At 38.5% G+C, this 19,381-nt stretch overlaps 2 protein-coding genes across 3 annotated transcripts; one reads left to right on the top strand and one right to left on the bottom strand.

Moving 5' to 3' along the window:
* The first annotated feature begins 7,708 nt into the window (after positions 1 to 7,708).
* On the top strand, positions 7,709 to 10,797 carry LOC116708168 (adenine phosphoribosyltransferase). The gene is made up of 5 exons (XM_032545994.1): positions 7,709 to 8,173; positions 8,275 to 8,368; positions 8,608 to 8,754; positions 10,044 to 10,139; positions 10,220 to 10,797. Exons 1-5 carry the CDS (start codon positions 8,051 to 8,053, stop codon positions 10,360 to 10,362), a joined length of 603 nt encoding a protein of 200 aa, XP_032401885.1. The 5' UTR covers positions 7,709 to 8,050; the 3' UTR covers positions 10,363 to 10,797.
* A 625-nt stretch (positions 10,798 to 11,422) lies between these two features.
* Positions 11,423 to 18,536, bottom strand: rab34a (RAB34, member RAS oncogene family a). Of its 2 annotated transcripts, none has more exons than XM_032545992.1 (11): positions 18,322 to 18,536; positions 16,851 to 16,947; positions 16,667 to 16,758; positions 16,510 to 16,575; positions 15,504 to 15,605; positions 15,355 to 15,419; positions 15,195 to 15,246; positions 15,026 to 15,107; positions 13,923 to 14,013; positions 12,784 to 12,891; positions 11,423 to 12,703 (listed from the first exon to the last, which is right to left on the bottom strand). In XM_032545992.1, the coding sequence occupies exons 2-11, from the start codon at positions 16,923 to 16,925 to the stop codon at positions 12,636 to 12,638; spliced, it is 801 nt and encodes a 266-aa protein (XP_032401883.1). In that variant the 5' UTR covers positions 16,926 to 16,947; positions 18,322 to 18,536; the 3' UTR covers positions 11,423 to 12,635. The 2 variants fall into 2 exon arrangements, with proteins under 2 accessions (XP_032401883.1, XP_032401884.1); XM_032545993.1 differs by having other exon boundaries at positions 18,216 to 18,324.
* Positions 18,537 to 19,381: the final 845 nt, after the last annotated feature.

Genomic DNA, 19,381 nt, shown 5'->3' with positions numbered 1-19,381 from the left:
GAAGGGTCAAGTTGTGGCTACAGTGAAAGTGAACTCCACTTCAGCTTTCTCAGAAATGGATCCTCTCTGGCAGCGGCGGCTTAAAGCAGGTACTTACAATAATAACCTCAGGTATGCATGAAGGAGGCTTTGAGATCTTTTTTTCTTTTTGCAATCTGTGGTTCAACTTCAGCAAGCGCAGATGCAAGACGGAAAGAAATTATATGTTATTTAAAGTTTCTAAATAAAGCTTCTCCTTTTGAGCATTAAATAGCTTGTCTTTGTAAAATGGTAAAATGTTTGCAGTTGAATATAGGTTGAAAGGGATTTGCAAATTATTTCATTTATATTTTACACAACATCACAGGAATTGGGGTTATTTTATTTTATTTTTTTAAAATGTGGCCTCTGCTATTACTTACATTTAACATTAGTCTTTGTGAATTGTCTAGAATTTGGGATTTGGTTTATTTATGATAATTATGTCTTCCAAATTTGTATACAAGTCATAAACATTAATCATGTAGCTAAATACCAGCAGAAATGAGCATTTAGCCAAATGTTAGCAGCAGCTAGCTAGATTATAACAGAAGTTAGCATCTGGCTAAATGTAAGAATCAACTAGCATCTATATATATGTAAGCAGAAATTAACATCTAGCTACATTTCAGCAGCAGTTAACATCTACCTAAATGTAACCAGAAGTGACTATATAGTAGCAGCTAGGATCTCGCTAAATGTTAACTTATTAATTTGATCTCTTCTATGAATCTTAACATCTAAATGTTAGCAGCTATCATCGAGCTAAATGTTAGCAGAAGTGCACATCTAGCTATATGACAGCAGCATTTCACATTTAGCTACTTGCTAGTAGGAGTTAGCATATATCTTAATGCTATCCATCTAGCTAAATGTTAGCAGACAATTATCTAAATAAATTATAGCGGTAGCTTGAATCCACAGTGGAAGTTAAACATCGAGGTAAATATTGGCAATATCCAAAATCCTCAATCATAAATAAAGATACAGGAACTGAAAACATAAAAAATTAACCATACAGGTTGATCGAAGTAAACAAACAAAGAAATTGAAAAAACAGAAACACAAATGAAACCGAAAATCAATCACAAAACAATCCTAACAGAATATTTTAAGAGTTATAAGAACTATAAGTTATTATGACTTATATTATATTATATCAACTTAATTATAACTTATATTATAAGTTATAATAACTTATAACTTATTATAAAAAATTACAATCCAAGATGTATATAGATAAGTTATTAGTATAACTTAATATAATAATAACTCTTATAATTATAACTAATAAGTCATAATAAGTTATTATAATGTATAACTCTTATAGTAAGAGCTATAAGGTTATTATAACTCTTATAATAATATAATATGAAGTTATAATGAGTTATAATAACTTATTATAACTAATTATAACTCTTGTAATAATAGTTATAATGAGTTATAATAACTTATTATAACTCATAATAATAGTTATAATGAGTTATAATAACTTATTATAACTCATAATAATAGTTATAATAACTTTATAATAAGTTATTATAACTTATTATAACTTATTATAACTCTTATAATAATAGTCATAATAACTTTATAATAAGTTATTATAACTTATTATAACTTATAATAATAGTTATAATAACTTTATAATAAGTTATTATAACTTATTAAAACCTTTGTAATAATAGTTATAATAACTTTATCATAGGTTATTATAACTTATTATAACTCTTATTATAAGAGTTATACTAACTTTTATAAGAGTTATAATAAGTTACAATAACTTATTATAAAGTTATTATAACTATTATTATAAGAGTTATAATAATTTATAATAACTTATTATAAATGCCAAATGCCAAAGTTTGACATTTCAAACTTTGAAATGTTTCCACTGGCATTACAAAATTTGCGCTGGATTATTTACTGATATTATTTGCCTATTAATTCAGAGTTACTGGGGAACATTTTGAATATCCAATCAGATTACACGAATGGTTTTTAAAAGGAAAAACCGGAGAACCCGGTGAAAACCTAAAGTTCAAGACCCCAGGTGTACAAGCGGCGGCCATTCTTTTCAGAGTTGACCTTTCTGTCACAGGGGAACATTTAGAATATCCAATTAGAAAACAGGAACTGTGAGACTCCAGATATAAAAGGGCCAGGCTGTGGGTTTTAATTTTGATGCCCAGACCTAAAACACGAAATAAATAATAGGTTTATGAGCGTTTATTCCGGAACTTTGTTTAGTCTATGTCATCAAATGCCAAATTATTTCTCAATGTAAAAAGTGATGTTAGCTCTTTTTACATTGAGAAAAAGATGTAAAGTTAACCAATTGTGGTTAACTGGTTAATCCCAGTAAACCACAATGTTAACTGGGATTGTGGCCTGCACTCTACTGGCAGGTAGAAGAGCCTCTCTATTTTCCGTAGAAGCTCTTGAAAGGTTTTGTGACTGCCGAAAAGAACTTGTGAACCGGACCTTTTGGGGGTGTGGATTGAACGTAGCTTTTTAAATATGATATTACGGCACCCTTAAAAGGACGACCGCCGTGCTGTGTTGCGGCCCTCCACACGGCTTCAGTAGAACCAAACTGGCTTTTCAGATTGCTGTAGAGGTCTTGAACAAAATGTTTAATGTTTTCATTGTCTTTGCTGATGGCAAAGTCTGCGATGTCCTCTACCTCCTCCCCGGACAGGTAATACAAGATTTTCTTCATGTCAGTGGACTTCAGGGGCCCACCGTTTTCCTCGGAACAGCTTAACACTGTCCTCATCACGAAGCACGCCATGCCTTCCTCTAGTTCGATCATCCTCTGCTCTGGGGTTTCAGTTTTCTGCCCCTGCAATTTAAGAATTGCCTCGCCAATTGACATGTTTCTAATATCTGGTGATGCAAACAGATCGCTCAGTGACGCCTCAGTGAGACTCTTCTCTGTCTGAATCACGGAGTCAGCGTACGTTTTTAAAGGAAGTTGAGATTGAGGCTGCTCTTTCACTTCACTTGGGACGGCTGTGGCGAAGTCCCTTTCCTCTTCTGCCTCACAGGGTTCTGGACACATGGGTCTTGGGAGTTGGTTCGACGTGTTGTATATTTGTCCAACTAGATCATTGATCTCCGAGATCGCGTTGGACACCCTGTCGGTCTCACTTATGCGATTTGTTTCCTCGTTTTTGATCCAGAGAAAGATGTTCTGGATAAATCTCCTCACTTCGTCTTCTATTCTGGCGCAGAAAACCTCAGGGCAAATCACTGTCTGGCCAGATATGTCGCTTATTTTTTCGTCGGAGAGGACTGAATCTGAAGGAATTTTTGGAGGAACAGGAAGTGTATTATAATAGCTCCTCATGATATCGGTATATATTTTTTCTGACAGTTCTATTTCAAACTGTTTGATCTTGTCCTTTAGCTGGGGGTTTTCCATGAATTCTGCACACAGCCTCTCAATTTGAGGTTTGATGGACTGAAAATCCAGTTTAGGGATTCGGTCCGTCTCGGCGTGGTCAAGTAGTTTCACCCTCTCCTCATCTGACAAAGCGCCAAAGAACATCAGTTTGGTTGGGCTACCTGCGCCACGCTTCAGTTTCACCACATTGGTCTCACTCGAATCCTTGACCGAGGTCTCCAAAGACGACACCATGCGGGTGAACTGGTCACTGGCAAATCTGGAAAACTCTGGTTTTCTGACTATTTCTTTTTTTCCAGCACGATCAGCTTTGCCCTTTGACAGGAAAAGGTTCTTGATGTCACCTACAATATTCTTCAAGTTAAAATGAGGTGCACATGGACAGTGTGGACCGACCGGTGCAGCCGAACCCTCAGCCTTACAGTAGTGAAGGTCGTCGATAATTGTTTTGCTGATTCCGTCTGCAACTTCATTCACTTCGAAACTATCCGTTGACAGAGAAAACCCTGCGTCATCGCCTGCCCCGTTGCTGGTGCCTGATTCGTCTGAATATTTCTCTAATATTTCAGTGACGCTCTCACAGACGGAGGCCACAGAAAAGATGGATCTTACATCAGCAGAAACGCTTTTCTCTGAAAGGTCAAAAGCAATTTCTGACTCGGCTGCAGGTCCGCCTGAGATTCGCTTTTTTGTGAAGGCACACCAGTATCGTTCGGCGCATTTCGACCTGACTATGTTTATATGGTCTCGGAGACACTGAGATGTGTTGGAAACCATTTTGTTTAAATTTTTCAGGTTAGAAATGCAGCCACTCGCAAATACCGCAGGTGATTGAGGAATACTAGAGGTTTCTTTGATGCCGTTTGTGATGGACGTTACTTTTTCAGAGACCTCCTGCTCCATCAACGAGTTTAGCTCCACGCCATGGTCACAGACCTCTGGTGGCACCTCCAGGACGGTGGCCATTTCTGTGGAAATCATGTTGGTCAAATGCACGCTGATGTCTTCATCCGGAATTTCGCCCTTCATACCCGGCACAATGCTTTCCTCCATTACTGGCACCAGGAGTGTCAATGAATTTTCCACACAGTGCTGGAAAATGTTGTTAAGTATGTCAGACATAACGCCGGTTATATGTGAATCCCTTAAGCCCTGTGAAAGCAAGGTCCACTGTGCTGGTGACAGTGTGTTTAAACGAGGTAATATGATGTCCTCCAAATTGTCGATGGAAATGTGGATGTTTCTTTTCTCTTGCTTGTTGGACTCGGCCATTTTTCAAAGTTTTTACTAATATTATTATTTCAATGTTTTCTGTAAAGATATGACGATCTACTCACTATGGCTTCTCTTTTCGGAATGACGTTTAACTTAAAACTAAACAATAGGTCGCATTTGCCTTTGACAATTGTTCACGTCACAATCCATTACGACGTAGCCCTCCTTTCCACAAACCTTATCACGCATGCGTATTAGACAAGACTTGTTTACCGAGCGCCCTCCTGGGAACAGCCGGTGGAAGCGCATTCATGTCTATGGGTGGAAGATTGACGCCTCCACTGTCACGTGGTCTACTTAGCTCTGTAACCATAGAAACATAAACTGCGCCTTAAAGCTATAGCGTTCTTTCTGACCATTTAACGTATCAGCCTAGATTGTGAACCCATAAACCAAGTTGTATAATTAAATTGACAGGTTAAAGTTTCTACCTGCTAAAGTTCTCCACATAAAGCGTCAGCTGCTGCCTCCGATTATAAACTAGTACGCGGGAAGTGGAAGGAAAATATAATATAAGGATTTTGACTTACAAAATACCCAAGATGGCGTCGCGGCAGAAGCGCTCCAAAGTATAGTTACATTTCTCACACACAAAGAAAGGAAGGAAGGAAGAGAAGATGATACCAGGGCCAGTTGCAACATGTGCAGACCTTTAATCACAATAAAATGTAAAGTGTTTCATACGTTGCTTAGCGACCGTGGTGATCCTCAAAGGGGGCAGTGGGGCGAGGTTTGAGCACATCGTCATCCACAAGTGATGAAGGGATGGGAGAAACTGAGCACTCAGGCAAATATTGTGCCGTCAGAACGTTTTCAAGATGACTGTATAAAAGCGCTGTACAACTGAGCTGTTTTATATGTCGTAGTTCTTTAATTTAATGTTACAGCATCAACAATCCAATTTGTCTTTAACACATTAATTTATTCAGTGCATTTACTCATATTCACTTGGTGACATTGTAAAGTAGAGCTCCGTATCAATTATAGTAACTTACCTTACTACATGTTATAGTCGTGCAGATAGGAAACAACAAGGGCCCCAAGATGGAACCTTATTGGCTCCAATGAGAAGTTACCTGCTGAGTCAAAGAATCCCTGTTTTTCAGGTAAAAACTCCAACCTGTCGAGTACCAGAGAGTCCAACCCACACGTAAAACACTCGTAACTTTGCGGATGTAACGTGACAACATGTGCGAAAGACGAGGAGGTTTGAATACTCCTTTTTGGTTTTGGATGGAGTCGGCTAAAAGACAAAGTTGTTTTCACATCTGAAATCTCTGGCCTGTCAGCGGGGTTTAAAGGTGAAGTAATAGACTCGGACATCCAAAAGAATACAAAGCCAAGTTTATTAGCAAGTCTCATGAAAGTCCTGAAGTGATTCTCCCATGATCCTGATTGCCCTCTGACTCATAACAGGGACACAACAAAGAGTCTAGTGTTCAACAGTCTGCTCACGCAGGCTGGAAACTCCCTCCAGAATGTTTTACTTACATAAAATTAGTTTTCTAAAGGTTCTTTTTCCTTTCAGCAACCATGATCAATACATACAAGCTGTCATATTTGACTGAAAAAACTTGCAAAACATAAAGCCAAGAAATTAATAATAAAGCTAATAAATAAACAATAGTTTGTAAGTTTTCCAATCGATAAGGCAGACTTCCAAGTAAGTGTAAATTTATGCAATATCTCTAGATATAAACTTTACATAAAGGAACCTTAGCTATGTACAAAATCTGAAGAAAGATGCATGGTTGTCTGTTGCAGCAACGGCATGAAATGCTGAAATTGTCATAATAGTGGAAAATAGCAGTTTCACATTCTTTCTTGTACTGTTAATATGGACATTTATGACTGTGTATTAGGGATTTTTGTAGATAGAAAGGAATCTACTTCCTTTCTAAATCACTGAACAAAAGGAAAAAAAGGAATACATTTCTGCCAAAACATTTCTGAGCTCCAAAATGAAATAAAAAAAAAAATCAAAACTTTCAATAATAATCAAATAAATTTTCTAGAAAAAACATGAAAATTTCCTATGTTGTGATGACTTCCTGAAGGCGGAGTTTCAGATAGAGAAGGAGCTTCTTAAAGAGACAAAGGCCCAATTTCAAGGCAATAAATTACAAAGTCAATTTTCTTTAAAGTCATATTTGAAATATTTATGTAGCATTTTTATCAATCAATCAATCAATCAATCAAATTTTATTTGTAGAGCATATTTCAGCAACAAAGCATTTCAAAGTGCTTTACATCATAACAAACACAAAAACACAAAGTCATGCAACATAGAATCAACAATCTAAACATGACATTAAGTCAAGTGCCATAGTTAAATTCGTAATTGATTACGTTTCAAATACAATCCTAAACAGGTGGGATTTTAGTCAAGATTTAAAGGAAGTCAGTGTTTCAGCTGTTTTGTAGTTTTCTGGAAGTTTGTTCCAGATTTGTGGTGCATAGATGCTGAACGCTGCTTCTCCTCATTTGGTTCTGGGGATGCAGAGCAGACCAGAACTGGAAGACCTGATTGGTCTGGAAGGTTGATACAACAACAGCAGATCTTTAATGTATTGTGCTGCTAAGCCGTTCAGTGATTTGTAAACTAACAACAGTATTTTGAAGTCTGCCCTCTGAGCCACAGGGAGCCAGTGTATGGACTTTAAAACTGGTGTTATGTGCTCTATCTTCTTGGTTTTAGTGAGAACGCGAGCAGCAGCATTCTGGATCAGCTGCAGCTGTTTGATTGATTTGTTGGACAGACCTGTGAAGACGCTGTTGCAGTAATTAATGTGACTGAAGATAAACGAATGGATAAGTTTCTCTAGATCTGGCTGAGACATTAGTCCTTTAATCCTGGAAATGTTCTTCAGGTGATAGAAGGCCAACTTTGTAACTGTCTTTATGTGGCTCTGGAGGTTCAGGTCAGAGTTCATCACTACTCCCAGGTTTCGGCCTGATCGCTAGGTTTTAGTTGTAATAACTGAAGCTGTGCATTGACTATAGATCGTTCCTCTTTATGTCCAAAAATAATAACTTCAGTTTTATAACAACTGAACTAACAAAGTTCCTTGATTATGTTATGAAATGATCCTATGTGGCTAGAAATTACTGGCCCTTTAACAATATCGGAACATTAGGAATTCTTTATGAAGTTACCTAATTTTACCGACTTTAAAGTCCAGCTCAAACAGCAGAGTGAATCTGTAACAGAGTCCAGTCCCACCCACCAGCCCCAGTCGCCCCTCTGGAATCTGAAGAGGGGCGACTGTCTCATTCCCAGTCCGGCTGGTTTTCTTCTCCAAGTTTCTCCCTCTGGCTGCACAGACCGCAGCGTCGCATCTACTTCAGATGGACGTGCTGGATGTTCCCGCAGACCGCCAGAAAGGATGGTACCTTTCACTCATGGCCCCCAACACAAAAGGACCAGAGTTCGCCTGGCTGGACCCGTCCAGACTCTACTGCAACTCGCAGGTCCGATAAGAGAGAAGCGGCGCGCGCTCCGGTCTGTAGCTGGTGGTTTATTAACGCTTTGCATGGTGTGAATTCTCCCTGTCGTTTTGGACCTGATCCAGGCTCTGGCAGACTGCGTCAAAGACCTTCTGGGTCCGTTTCACAGCGACCCCGTTGACCTGGTTGCCGGGATCGATGCCATGGGATTTATTCTTGGTGAGAAAACAAAGTCGTTTATCTTGAATGGGGAAGAGGGACGGTGGGGGTGAGGGAAGCAAACACAGTTCAGACCGATCTTATTCAGAACGGCTGCTACTGTGTGACTGCAGAAGACGGGGAAACCTGACCCCTTCAGGGTGCAATGCTAAATTTAGATATAACTAATATAAAACTTGTCTCTCACACATGGTGTGACTGTGAGGGTTTTCTGTCTTTCTTTCTTTCTTTTTTTAAAGGGGCGTCTGTCGCCACGACTCTTGGAAAAGGTTTCCTGGCCATTCGTAAAGCGGGTCATCTGTGTGTAGCGACCCGAAACCAGAACTACACAGACTACACAGGAAGAGAAAAGACTATGGAAGTAAGACTGGATGTGCTAAAACCAGGTTAATCATCACATTTCACTTAAGTTACACAATCACTTCTTAGAATAATGTTTAGAGAAAAAAAAAGACAACTAAAAGATTTTAAACCAAAAATTCAACCAAATCAGTTCAGTCATGTCAAACGAACAATGTTTCACAAAAAAACAGTCAAAAATAGCTGCTTAAAATTTGAAAGGAAAGCTTTATGTATTGTTTTCTGTCATTTATATGACCATATTAATGCTAAAGGGAACATTCAAAACTAATGAGCACTATTTGATGATTGTTAGGGTAAGAAAACATCCCACTAAATCGGTGGTGGTCGCAGTAAATCAAAGTGCAGTCATCATTCAAAAATGGCGGCAAAGTTGTAAAAAGTGAAAAAAAATGCTTTTTGGTGAGAAACCGAGAAACACATTTTCATAACTAGAAATTTTAAAGCACTAAAGGAATTGAGATATTTACGTTTTTATTCCATAACCAAGGATTAGTTTGACTCAGAGCCGTAAGTGGGTCACGGGAAGTGAAGAATGCCGTAATCATTTGCATGCCGTTGTTTGCCACAGTGCCATCTAGTGATGGTGAGAGTGTATTGCAGTTTACATATACCACATAGACAAGTTTACCTTTTTTCTAACTGCCTAAACCTGACTAAAGGCAAGTCAGAGCAAACTTCTTGTTTTATGTCAGTTAGTTACTAAATTATTTCTATTTTTAGATGTGTGAACCTCTAACTTGTTGACAATCAATAAATCAAAACTTTTAATTTGCAACACTTGACCTAATGTAGTTTTTCTACACCAGGACTGGGCCAAAATCATACTTGTAGGCCAAATAAAATAAAATTTTTAAAAACTGAAAAGTTTTTTGTTGTTTTGTAATTTAAAATTTTTTATTGTAGGAACAGGATTGTAGATCCAAAACCTCAAACGGTTTCTGTATGTTTTTCTTGTGAAACAAAAGGCTTCCAGTTTTCTTTTAATTTTGGGATCTGGAAAACAGAAAAAATATTTCTGTCCTCAGCAACTAAACCCATGTAAGTCAGTCTTCATTTGAAAACACTATTTAAATATAAATTTAAATACACTAAGGTGTTTTTTAGAATACAGGTCAATGAGTGAAACCAGAACACTCACTTTGTGTTTCATCTAACATTTCTGTATGTAGATTTTGATTTAAAAGTTGTAGTTTTGTCCCAATCTATTCTTGAATTCTGGTCCGGCAAAAGATCGGCCCAGGGTCTGCACTTTGACCACCCTTCTGCTTCAAATGCTAAAACTGAAGATCCTTTCGGACGTGTTCTGCGGCAGGTCTGAGGGTCTTGCTGGTGGACCAGTGGATAGAGACGGGCGGCACGATGAGGGCCGCCATCCAGCTGGTGGAGAACCTGGGAGCCACGGTCGCAGGTCAGCCGGCCGCGGAGACCTCGGTGACCAATCAGAGCTCGGCAGCTGAATTCGAACTTGTCTCCTCGTTTGCTGTGCAGGTGTGGCAGCCGTGGCCATCGAGAACACGGAGGGAGGGAAGTGGATCAAGGAAAACTACAAGTTCTCCCACTGCATCCCAGAAGGGCTGCAGGGCCAAGTGGACGGGAAACACCTGGACTCTTTCAAGAGCCTCACCAAGTAGAGGCGACCCTCAGCGAAGACGACTAAGACGCATTTTACCTGAAATGCTTTAATTTGCATAGAGATACTGTGACGTAGTAGGTTTAATTTTTTTTTTTTTTTACTAACTAAAATTATTTGACATGATTGTATTACTGGCATGAAATAAAAGATTAAACACTTAATGATTAAACAGCAACGACTAGTCAATGCAAACAGAAAACAGACGCTACAACAAAATTCAGTCGCTGATTTGATAGAAAGTCGTGTAAAACGTACCCATCAGGATTCCTGGAAATGTTTTTAAAGTAGGGAGCAGCGAGCAGCATGAGGCGTGCCAGAGAAGATGGTGATTATCAAAGAGTGTGGTTTAGAAATGAATTTAGAAATGAATTTATTCACTATCAGTGTTTACAACGCTCAGCCTAAGTCTGTAATAAATGCTGAAACGACAGTAGTGTCCCTTTGTGACGACTTTTATTGTAGTAGCATAATCTCACACTGATCCAACCTTTAATGTGAGCACATTTTTGTGGAGGACAAAGAATGTAGAGCAGTAACAATAAAATCACAAGCCTTATAATAATTTGAAATTGTGTAACATTGTTAAAAATAACATTATTTTGGTAACACTTTGACGGGTTTGTGTAAGACATTCCACTTAATCTTAATCATGACATAACACCTGTCATGGTGATGAAGGAGTCTTCATGAATGTTTACAACTGTTGTCATAAAGTGTAATTAGGTAAATAATGACACATTTAATGAGAAGTTGCATTAAAACTTTCCTTAAAAGTCCATTAAAATGGTCAACTTTGCATTAAAAGCGTCATAATTGACCAAATGACACTTCATGACAACAGTCACAAACATTCCTGAAGACTCCTTCATCATCATGACAGGTGTAATGTTATGATTGCGACAGTGTCATGTCAGTCTTATGCATGTCAAGTAAAGTGTTGCCATTATTTTTTCTTCTGTGGGGGTCAGCGTGTTCACACATCCTTTGCGAAGTCTTAAATGACTTGAAGAATGTGTAAGTTGGCCTTAAACACATTAATCACAGGTCTGACATGTTCGTTGTGGCTATGAAGGTTTTATTCTTACGAGACTTTTATGTCAAGGTTAGTACAGTTAACAAAACCTAACAAAATAAAGAAAAGTGAGATTGAGAAAACATTTTTTGCCAACTGAAATAAGTAATGGTAATTAATGGTGAAAGACTATAACCAACTGGAACTATATTGTTTGTTCATAAAAGTAACTAAACACACTGAAATTAGAGAAGTTCTTCGTTTTAGTGTTTTGTTTCAGTTGTCGGCAAATTACAGCACTCCGTGACCCCAAAAAAAAACCTAGCAAACACACTCTAAAGACTGACTAAAACTAACTGAATTAGGGAAACAGAAAGTCGCAACAAAATCAAACTAAGCTACAAAGAAGAACCTAAACTTATTACTTCTAAATTATTGCATTTTTTTGTCGAAATGCCCTGACTTTAAACGACACGTAAATATGGCATCTCTGTCCTTTCTTTCCTATTTTGAAGAGAAACTAACAGAAGTGGGTGTATAGTGAGGCTTCAGGCAGACAAGTACTCCCAGGCTAGTAAGTAAACGTTCACAGCCACTATAAAAATGAAAAAAAAAAATTACTGAGAAAAATGAATAGTGTCATTCAGTTTAAAGTAAGGGATTCCAGTAGTTTTGTATAAAAAAAAAAAAATTCGCCCACGTAACAATTGCACTTAAATTAAAGGTTGAATTTCGTAATTTTTTCAGTATGAAAATGTGCCACAGCCTTAAAAGGTGCATTCATACTAAGACGATTTACACATTTTTATCAAGTTGCCAGAACATCTAAACGGCAACGAAGGAGTTGAGGGGAAGAAGTAACGATCTAAAAAGCGGGAGTTGGGAAAAACAATCAAAACTTCACCTATGTGTTTGAGCTAAAAACGCAACAAGTAATTGGTTGTGAAAAACTCAGCAGCAAAACTGGAGCTATAAGCTGAGTAAGCATCTGAAAACTCTTTGGCAGTTTGATGGCAGCACTATCGCTCTGTGTTTAAAGTCCACCACAAATATTCTCACTTTTCCTGCTGGTCAGGAAAAAAAGAAAAATAATAATACAGATTCTAAACATGCCATGAAATGCTCCCCTCCTTTTCTGGCCACAGAAATCCTCCCAACTAAGCTGGACGGCAGCCACACTCATCCACCGCCGAGGAAAAAGTCTCATTCAGAGTCTGTGCGTTTGTTGTTTTTTTAAAAAAAAAACCTTTATCCCATCCTTACTGACAGCAGTTGGCCTGCTTCTTCTTTGTTGTGGTGCACAGATTGCTAGAAGTGCTGCTAATTCCTAAACGCAACAACAAAGAAGAGCGTTAACTTGTGGGACGTTTGTTTAACTTCTCGAGACAGTTCACATCACATACTCACTGACAACATCGCCAATCTGTCTCGATCCGCTTTTCTCCAACTCGGCGAGAACGTTTGTCTCAAAGGCCAAACCGGCGACTCGAAAGAAGAACTCTTTGACGTTTTCCCCTGAAGAAAAGTAGCCACAGATCTGTTAGAGGCTAGTTAGAAACCACTGCAGTGGCTAAGTCACACTTCACATGTCTCTTTATTTAGAAATATTTTTCCTAATTTCCTAAATCTTTTTTTAAACTGCTTTTGACAGAAGCCTTAAAGTGTCGGAAATTATGTTAGCATTTATGCGTCTGTACTCTGCCGATATTTAAATTATTCTGTTAATATGACTGGGTTCTCGTAGTATGATGGCTTTATTCTTGTATATTTGAAAATAAAAATCTCTTGTAGCTACTTCTACTGGCTGGAACAGGCAGCCTGTTGATTAGTTTGAACACTGCTGCCACCTAGTGACCGGAGGCTTGTTTATCAGTCAAGTATGAATAAAGACAATTATAAAGTCCTGCTTCTTGACACTTCGCCACCACTATTTGAGAAGTACTGCATAATGTATATTATGTATTATGGTATATCTGGTGTTTGATTTATTATAATATATTACAAGCGTTTTATGAGTCCTCTTAAGTGTTCAGAGTGTCGCTGTTCATAGACAGTTGTGCTTTTTCACCCTCAAAACAGTCAGAATGTTAAACTACTAGCATAAAAGCTAAACAGTTAGCATGATTACTAGAATACTAAACTCAGAGGTATTATTACTAAATTGGCCATTTGACTTTGGATTCATTATAAACTGTTGCTTGTTATAGATGCTAGTTGTTTTATGACTTGGAGAAAATAAAGCTATTTTACTTATTGTCAGCCACAGATTACGCTAAACATCATAAAGGGTAGACAGAGACTTGGTGTTTTATCAACAAAAACAAAGTCAATATATTTTAAATACTTTTATCTTCGTGTTAACCCGCATGCCTGTCTTCTGTCACGTTGCTGCTGTTACACCTGAATTTCCTCCCAAGTTGGGACAGTAGAGCATATTTTTATCCCACTTTTTGATTTATACAGAGAGTGATTGGCGAGCTGTGTATGCAAAGGTGGAGTGTCAAACATGAAAATAGTTTTCACAGGAATGAAATGCATCGACTCACCCGTCAGCGATGAGACAGCCCAGTACTCGGCATGAATCTCTCTCGCAAATTTCACGGCATCTTGTTCGATCCGGGAATACTGAGCAGGAGACTGTTTGAAATGGCAGGAGAAACCAGAGACTGCTTTCTAATATGTATTAAAAGCGTGCTCATTTTCATTGGAAATATGTACAGTCAAATTGAAAAAGTTACAGTATCCGCTCCAAAGAAGCTTATTTGTTTCAAAAGCACCACTTGAAAATCAGAACGTTCAAGGAGGTATTAAAAATACTTTTCATTAAGTCAATGTTTCTACGCTATTATTAATATTATTGTTAAATTGTAGGTCTGTGTGATAATCTAATATTAAATGTCATGTTTCATTAGTTATGAACAGAAAATCATGGTAATTAACAAAACGTGAAGGATAAAGACCAAAAGACTGTTAAATTAATCTATATGACATGTTACTTAGTGAACTCATTTACTGAAATATTCAATTCAATCCAATTCAAACTTTATTAAAGAAAAAGTATTCTGATTCATAGTAGAGATCAAAAAATAAAATAGGGAAATAAGAGAGAAGAAAATAGCAATCAAATAAATGAAGTTTTTGATATGATCCTAACTTATTGAATATATATTACTGTGTGTATTTGGTAGATAATTTGATATGCCAACGTTTCTTGAGTGGAGAACTTACCAAGAACTCCTGCAATGCAATGTAACTAGATGAGTGACATGTGAGAATACAGAAATTGCCACATATTTGTGCAAATTATGTATAAAATTGTAAAAAATTTTAAGATTGACAAAACATCCATAATTCACCACTAGCAGCAAAGTAAAAGAGGAACTTTTACGAGAATCAGGCGGAAGTTGAAGAGCTGAGACTCATCTCAAAAACAGCCAATATTCCTGCCTCAGTCAGAAAAGCTTTTGGGGTTTTTATGGGGAGGACGAAACATTCCTGAGGTTTCAACCAGAAGAAGAGCACAAACTGTGTGTGTGAGTGAGAGTGGGAGTGTGTGTGTGTGCCTGGCGTTGACCCAAGCACTTCCAGAAAAAAACCCAACATAACACATCCACAGGCAGTGTCCACTTTAAACAGCGTTAAGACTCACACTCAGGTCCTTTTTTGTGCCGACGAGGAAGAGCTGAACGCTGGTGGGGTCGTTCTCCTTCAAGGCGTCCTCCAGCCACTGCCTGCAAGCAATAAAACATGGCAGGACATCAAACCGAGCGAGACAGAAATCATGAGTCCAGCAACACTCCCGCGATCAGAGAGCTTACCTGGCGTGGCCCAGAGAGGCGATGTCATTCACGTCAAACGCGATTATCACAACTGAGGACAGAAGAACATTTAATTTGAAGCCTTTTTGAATTCCCCCCCCCCCAAACACCTATTTCCTGTTTAATCCGCGGTATATTTGGAAAAGCTGGACGGACGAACCCTGAGCTCCTCTGTAGTAAGTGGAAGCGATGCACTTGAACCTTTCCTGGCCTGCAGTGTCCCAACTTTAAAGGAGCAAAAACTCAGCAAAGTCACAGCAAGCGGATTAAATAAATAATAATAAAAAAAGAAGAAATAATCAGACTCACAGCTGCAGGCTGAAAGGGACGCCGAGCACCTCGAAGCGCTCCATCTCAAAGTCAACACCGATGGTCGCCTTGTAGTTCTTATCAAAGGCATCCTTGCAAAATCTAAAGCAGAAATCTGGTTTTACTTTCTGGATCACTTGGTCACGTTGCTCACACTTTTTCTTTTCATGTAAATATCTACTATTAAAAATGTGTTCTCACATTTATAGATTTCATGTCTTTTGTTATCCAATTTTTTTTATATACTTTTGCTTACATTTTTATTTCGAAAGCAGGACTTCATGCCTTTCTTCTCAAAACTTGTAATGCTTGTACTATGTTGTCTTAGGCAGGATTTTGTTCACCCAGCCAAAGATCAGTAGCTGTTAGCGATCAGTAGCACACTGCTGGCCGATGTTTAGTGTACTACGGAGAAGAAAGCTGACTTCGTTGTTTCTCCCTACATCCAGTGGGTGGCGCAGGTTGCTACAATCGATAGTAGCCACACAGGCACACCACTAGAAGGAAACAAACACACCCAGTACAACACTTTCATTCTATTGGCTGAGAGGTTACCAGGCGACTGCGCCAAAAGGCAGTTCTATGTTTCATAGAACTGTGAGCGCAAGGAGAAGTTTTGAGTACAAGCGTTACAAGTTTTGAGACGAAGTCTTGCCTTCAAAGTAAAAATGTAGGCAAAAGTGTTAAAAGTTTTGAGAACAAAAGACATGAAATCCTGTTTTCAGACTGAAAATGTGCGCTCTTGGATTATGGCAGAAACATTCCTCCATATTCCTGGTTACCAGTTATGTTTGACTGGACAACAGTTAACACAGGTTCACTCTCCTTCCTGCTATCTTTAATAATTTAACTACAAACACAGTCACACTCACTACTCATACTCAACAATGTTTGCAGATATTTTCAGAGGTAACAAAAATAACATCCAACTCTTAATGTTTGCACATTAGTAAATATTTTAATGAATAAATCAAGCTTCATGCATTCATTAGCCTGCAGCGTTTACCTATTAATCAGGCAGGTTTTCCCCACAGCCAGATCACCGACCACGATGACCTTGGAGATTTTAAATCTGACACAAGGAATGGTAGAAGAGTCCGCCAATGAAACATAAATAATCACGTCAAGCCGAGCTCACAGAGAGTTCAGGTGTTCATTCTCACCCCACAGTGCCGGTCCGCTGCTCCTGGCAGGCCGTCCTCACTTTATTGTTGAATTCTTCCGTAACGTGAAGAGCCGCCTCCTTTCTGAAAGCCTAAAATCAGAAGAGAGGAAGAGAACGTGAGAGCGATATTGATTCTCTAAAACAGTAAAGTTGCTGCTGACGCTCCCGCTTTTGATTGTCACCTGAGGCAGCTGAGCGATGATCCGGTCCCGGCGAACCGGAGGAAAAACGCTCATGCCCGAAACTCTGAGAGACATGAAGCCTCGGGGTAAACGACGTCTGGACGAGAAAAACACAAACGTTTCAACTCTTTGGGTTTGTCACATTATGTTGCTGTAGTGCAGGGATAATGAAATGGGTGTGTGTCGTGTGGATCAAATAAATTGACAGATTTGACAGTTTTTGAAGTGCATGTGTCACTTTTGATGTCATCTTGCTCAGAATAGTGAATGTATATTGGAATCAACGATGTGGTTGCAATACAGGGTATTTGCAGGTTACAGCAAGTCGAATTTAAGACTTTTTAATGCCGCGCCGAATGAAATTTAAGACAGAAAATGCTTTAGATATACAGTGTTCTGGGGGATCCTTTGTCCTTCTCACACTGCATATGGCTCTCTACACACTTAACCCCCATACTGCCAAGCTTAAAAGTTTATTTTGCATAGAAAGCACCCAGACTCACATGGGTTAACAACACAAGTGAGACAGTGCCGTAAACAAGCTGTTTGTCGGCTGTTTTTGCCCTTAAAGGGGCAGGAACATAGTGCCATTTCATAGCACAAAATGTCATGGTCAGGCTTTATGAAAACGCTATACATATCAAATATGACTTAGTAATTTAATGCTTTAAAATTGGGCCTCTTTAAAAAAAAAAATCCAGCTCTTTGGATTTTTTTTCTTCTGTTGAATAAAATGACTAAAATCAAAGGTATTTTTTCTACATTTTTCAGTGGAAGACAATGCTACTGCAATAAAAATAGATTTTAAGGCTTTCCACATACCTTTACCATTTTGGACGGTGTGGTAAATTATTATATTTGTAAACTGGGTATCAAAACACTATCAGAAATACTTTAGTGTGGCACTAGGTTATAACTTGTAATGCTTTTTTTTTTTTTAAGTAAACAAAAAACGTAAAAAATATGCAGTGTTAATTTTTTTTTTTTTTTTACATATATAACATCAAATTCCTCGAGATTAGTTCATACAGTAAATAATTTGAATCAATATTTCTGCTTCTAAATTCGTACATCTTTACTAGGTACTATTGCAGCTTTACACCCAGAGGCTATAGAATACAGGCTCCTACTACTACACACATATCCCGAGACTTCCTAAGAACTACGGCAGCCTAAAGGAGCCAAAGGTTGATTACTCATGAAATGAAAGGTAGCCGGGGCAACTGTAATCAGTCCCGAGCCACTCACTGTCTGTTTTAATCCTATTGTTCATCAAAGCTGCGACTGAAGACAAAAGAAGTACAATTTACTTCATTCAGTTTCCTTCTACGTTCAGCTGTAGCGACTTTTTAAACTTTTACGTACCAACAAACCGTAAGTGAAAAGCGGAAAAGAGAGAAGGTCGCTGTGAGTTTTCTGAAGTAAACTGTAGAGAGGTAGCGTTTTAGCTGCAGTTGATGTTACAGGATACCTCAGCGGTTCAAGATGGTCCTCTTCAGTCTCACTCCCCCAAAAGACGCCTCTTGCTCCGCACTAACGCAGTTCACGCTTTCCGTGTTAAGTAAAAAAACAGAGTTAACATTTATTAATGGGGCTTAAGTCGAGCCACGGAAGTTGTGGGGAGCAGCCGAGAGGGATCACAGCAGCTGCTGACTCAGTTCCCCTGGATTCATTCTTTCCTCCCACATTTTCCCCTGCTCGGCCCCCTGCTGGACAAAATGAAGAACTGCCAGGAATCTGTTGATCTAAAAGTCTCCACTACTGCATCCCTGACAAAAGCTCAACTTTAAAAGAACAATTATAGTTTATTTACTAAATTTGAATAAACAAAAGAAAATCTGGCTTCAATCTCAGATTTCTACTGACTTTTGGCTCTTTTAGTGCCATTATTTGAGACAGGGGTGTGTAACACAGATTGACCAGAGAGCAGAGCTGGAATTCTGACTTTTTAAAAGCCCTATTCTGAGCAAAAAAGTTAGATTTATGAGATGAAAGTCTGATTCCATATGTAGTAGCATAATCTTACATTGAAAATTTTAGAGAAATCCAACCTTTAATCTGAGTCCTTTTTAGTAGACATTCTGATGTTTATATTGCTGTTTTCTGACACTGAATTGGCCGCACAACAGGATATTTAATCATCTGTAGCTGCATTTCCACTGGAAATGTGCTCAAAGCTTTGTCTGTATTCCCTAACCCTAACCCAAAACCCCCAACTCTACCTAACACCTAAACGTTTTATCAAAAGTCGAGTATTCTTGAAATTGCCATGTTTCCATCCATCCGTCCATTTTCTTACACCTTTACCTCATCGGGGTCGGGAGGTGTTCCGGTGCCTATCTCCAGCTGTCAATGGACAACAGGCGGGCTCAACCTGGACAGGTCGCCAGTCCATCGCAGGGTGTGTTTCCATTGTGCGAAAAATATTTTTGTAATGTAAAATTACGACAATACTGAATTATATGGTCAATGGAAATGCTGCTAGGAAGCTTTTTTGATTGTTGTCAAGTCAAGGTTCTGATTTGTTATAT

The sequence above is a fragment of the Xiphophorus hellerii genome, chromosome 18, assembly GCF_003331165.1.
Source record: "Xiphophorus hellerii strain 12219 chromosome 18, Xiphophorus_hellerii-4.1, whole genome shotgun sequence".
In the NCBI taxonomy this organism is placed as follows: domain Eukaryota; kingdom Metazoa; phylum Chordata; class Actinopteri; order Cyprinodontiformes; family Poeciliidae; genus Xiphophorus; species Xiphophorus hellerii.
This window is presented reverse-complemented; position numbering and strand designations above follow the sequence as displayed.

Bases quoted from the DNA above. Each gene is read 5' to 3' on its own strand.
- rab34a (XM_032545992.1), bottom strand. From the start codon at position 16,925: ATGTCTCTCAGAGTTTCGGGCATGAGCGTTTTTCCTCCGGTTCGCCGG. The intron at 16,759-16,850 runs GTGACAATCAAA...TTCTGATTTTAG, and splicing joins TCATCGCTCAGCTGCCTCAG to GCTTTCAGAAAGGAGGCGGC. The intron at 15,606-16,509 runs GTAAACGCTGCA...TTTCTGCTTTAG, and splicing joins AAAACCTGCCTGATTAATAG to ATTTTGCAAGGATGCCTTTG.
- LOC116708168 (XM_032545994.1), top strand. From the start codon at position 8,051: ATGGACGTGCTGGATGTTCCCGCAGACCGCCAGAAAGGATGGTACCTT. The intron at 8,174-8,274 runs GTCCGATAAGAG...GACCTGATCCAG, and splicing joins GACTCTACTGCAACTCGCAG to GCTCTGGCAGACTGCGTCAA. The intron at 8,369-8,607 runs GTGAGAAAACAA...CTTTTTTTAAAG, and splicing joins TGCCATGGGATTTATTCTTG to GGGCGTCTGTCGCCACGACT.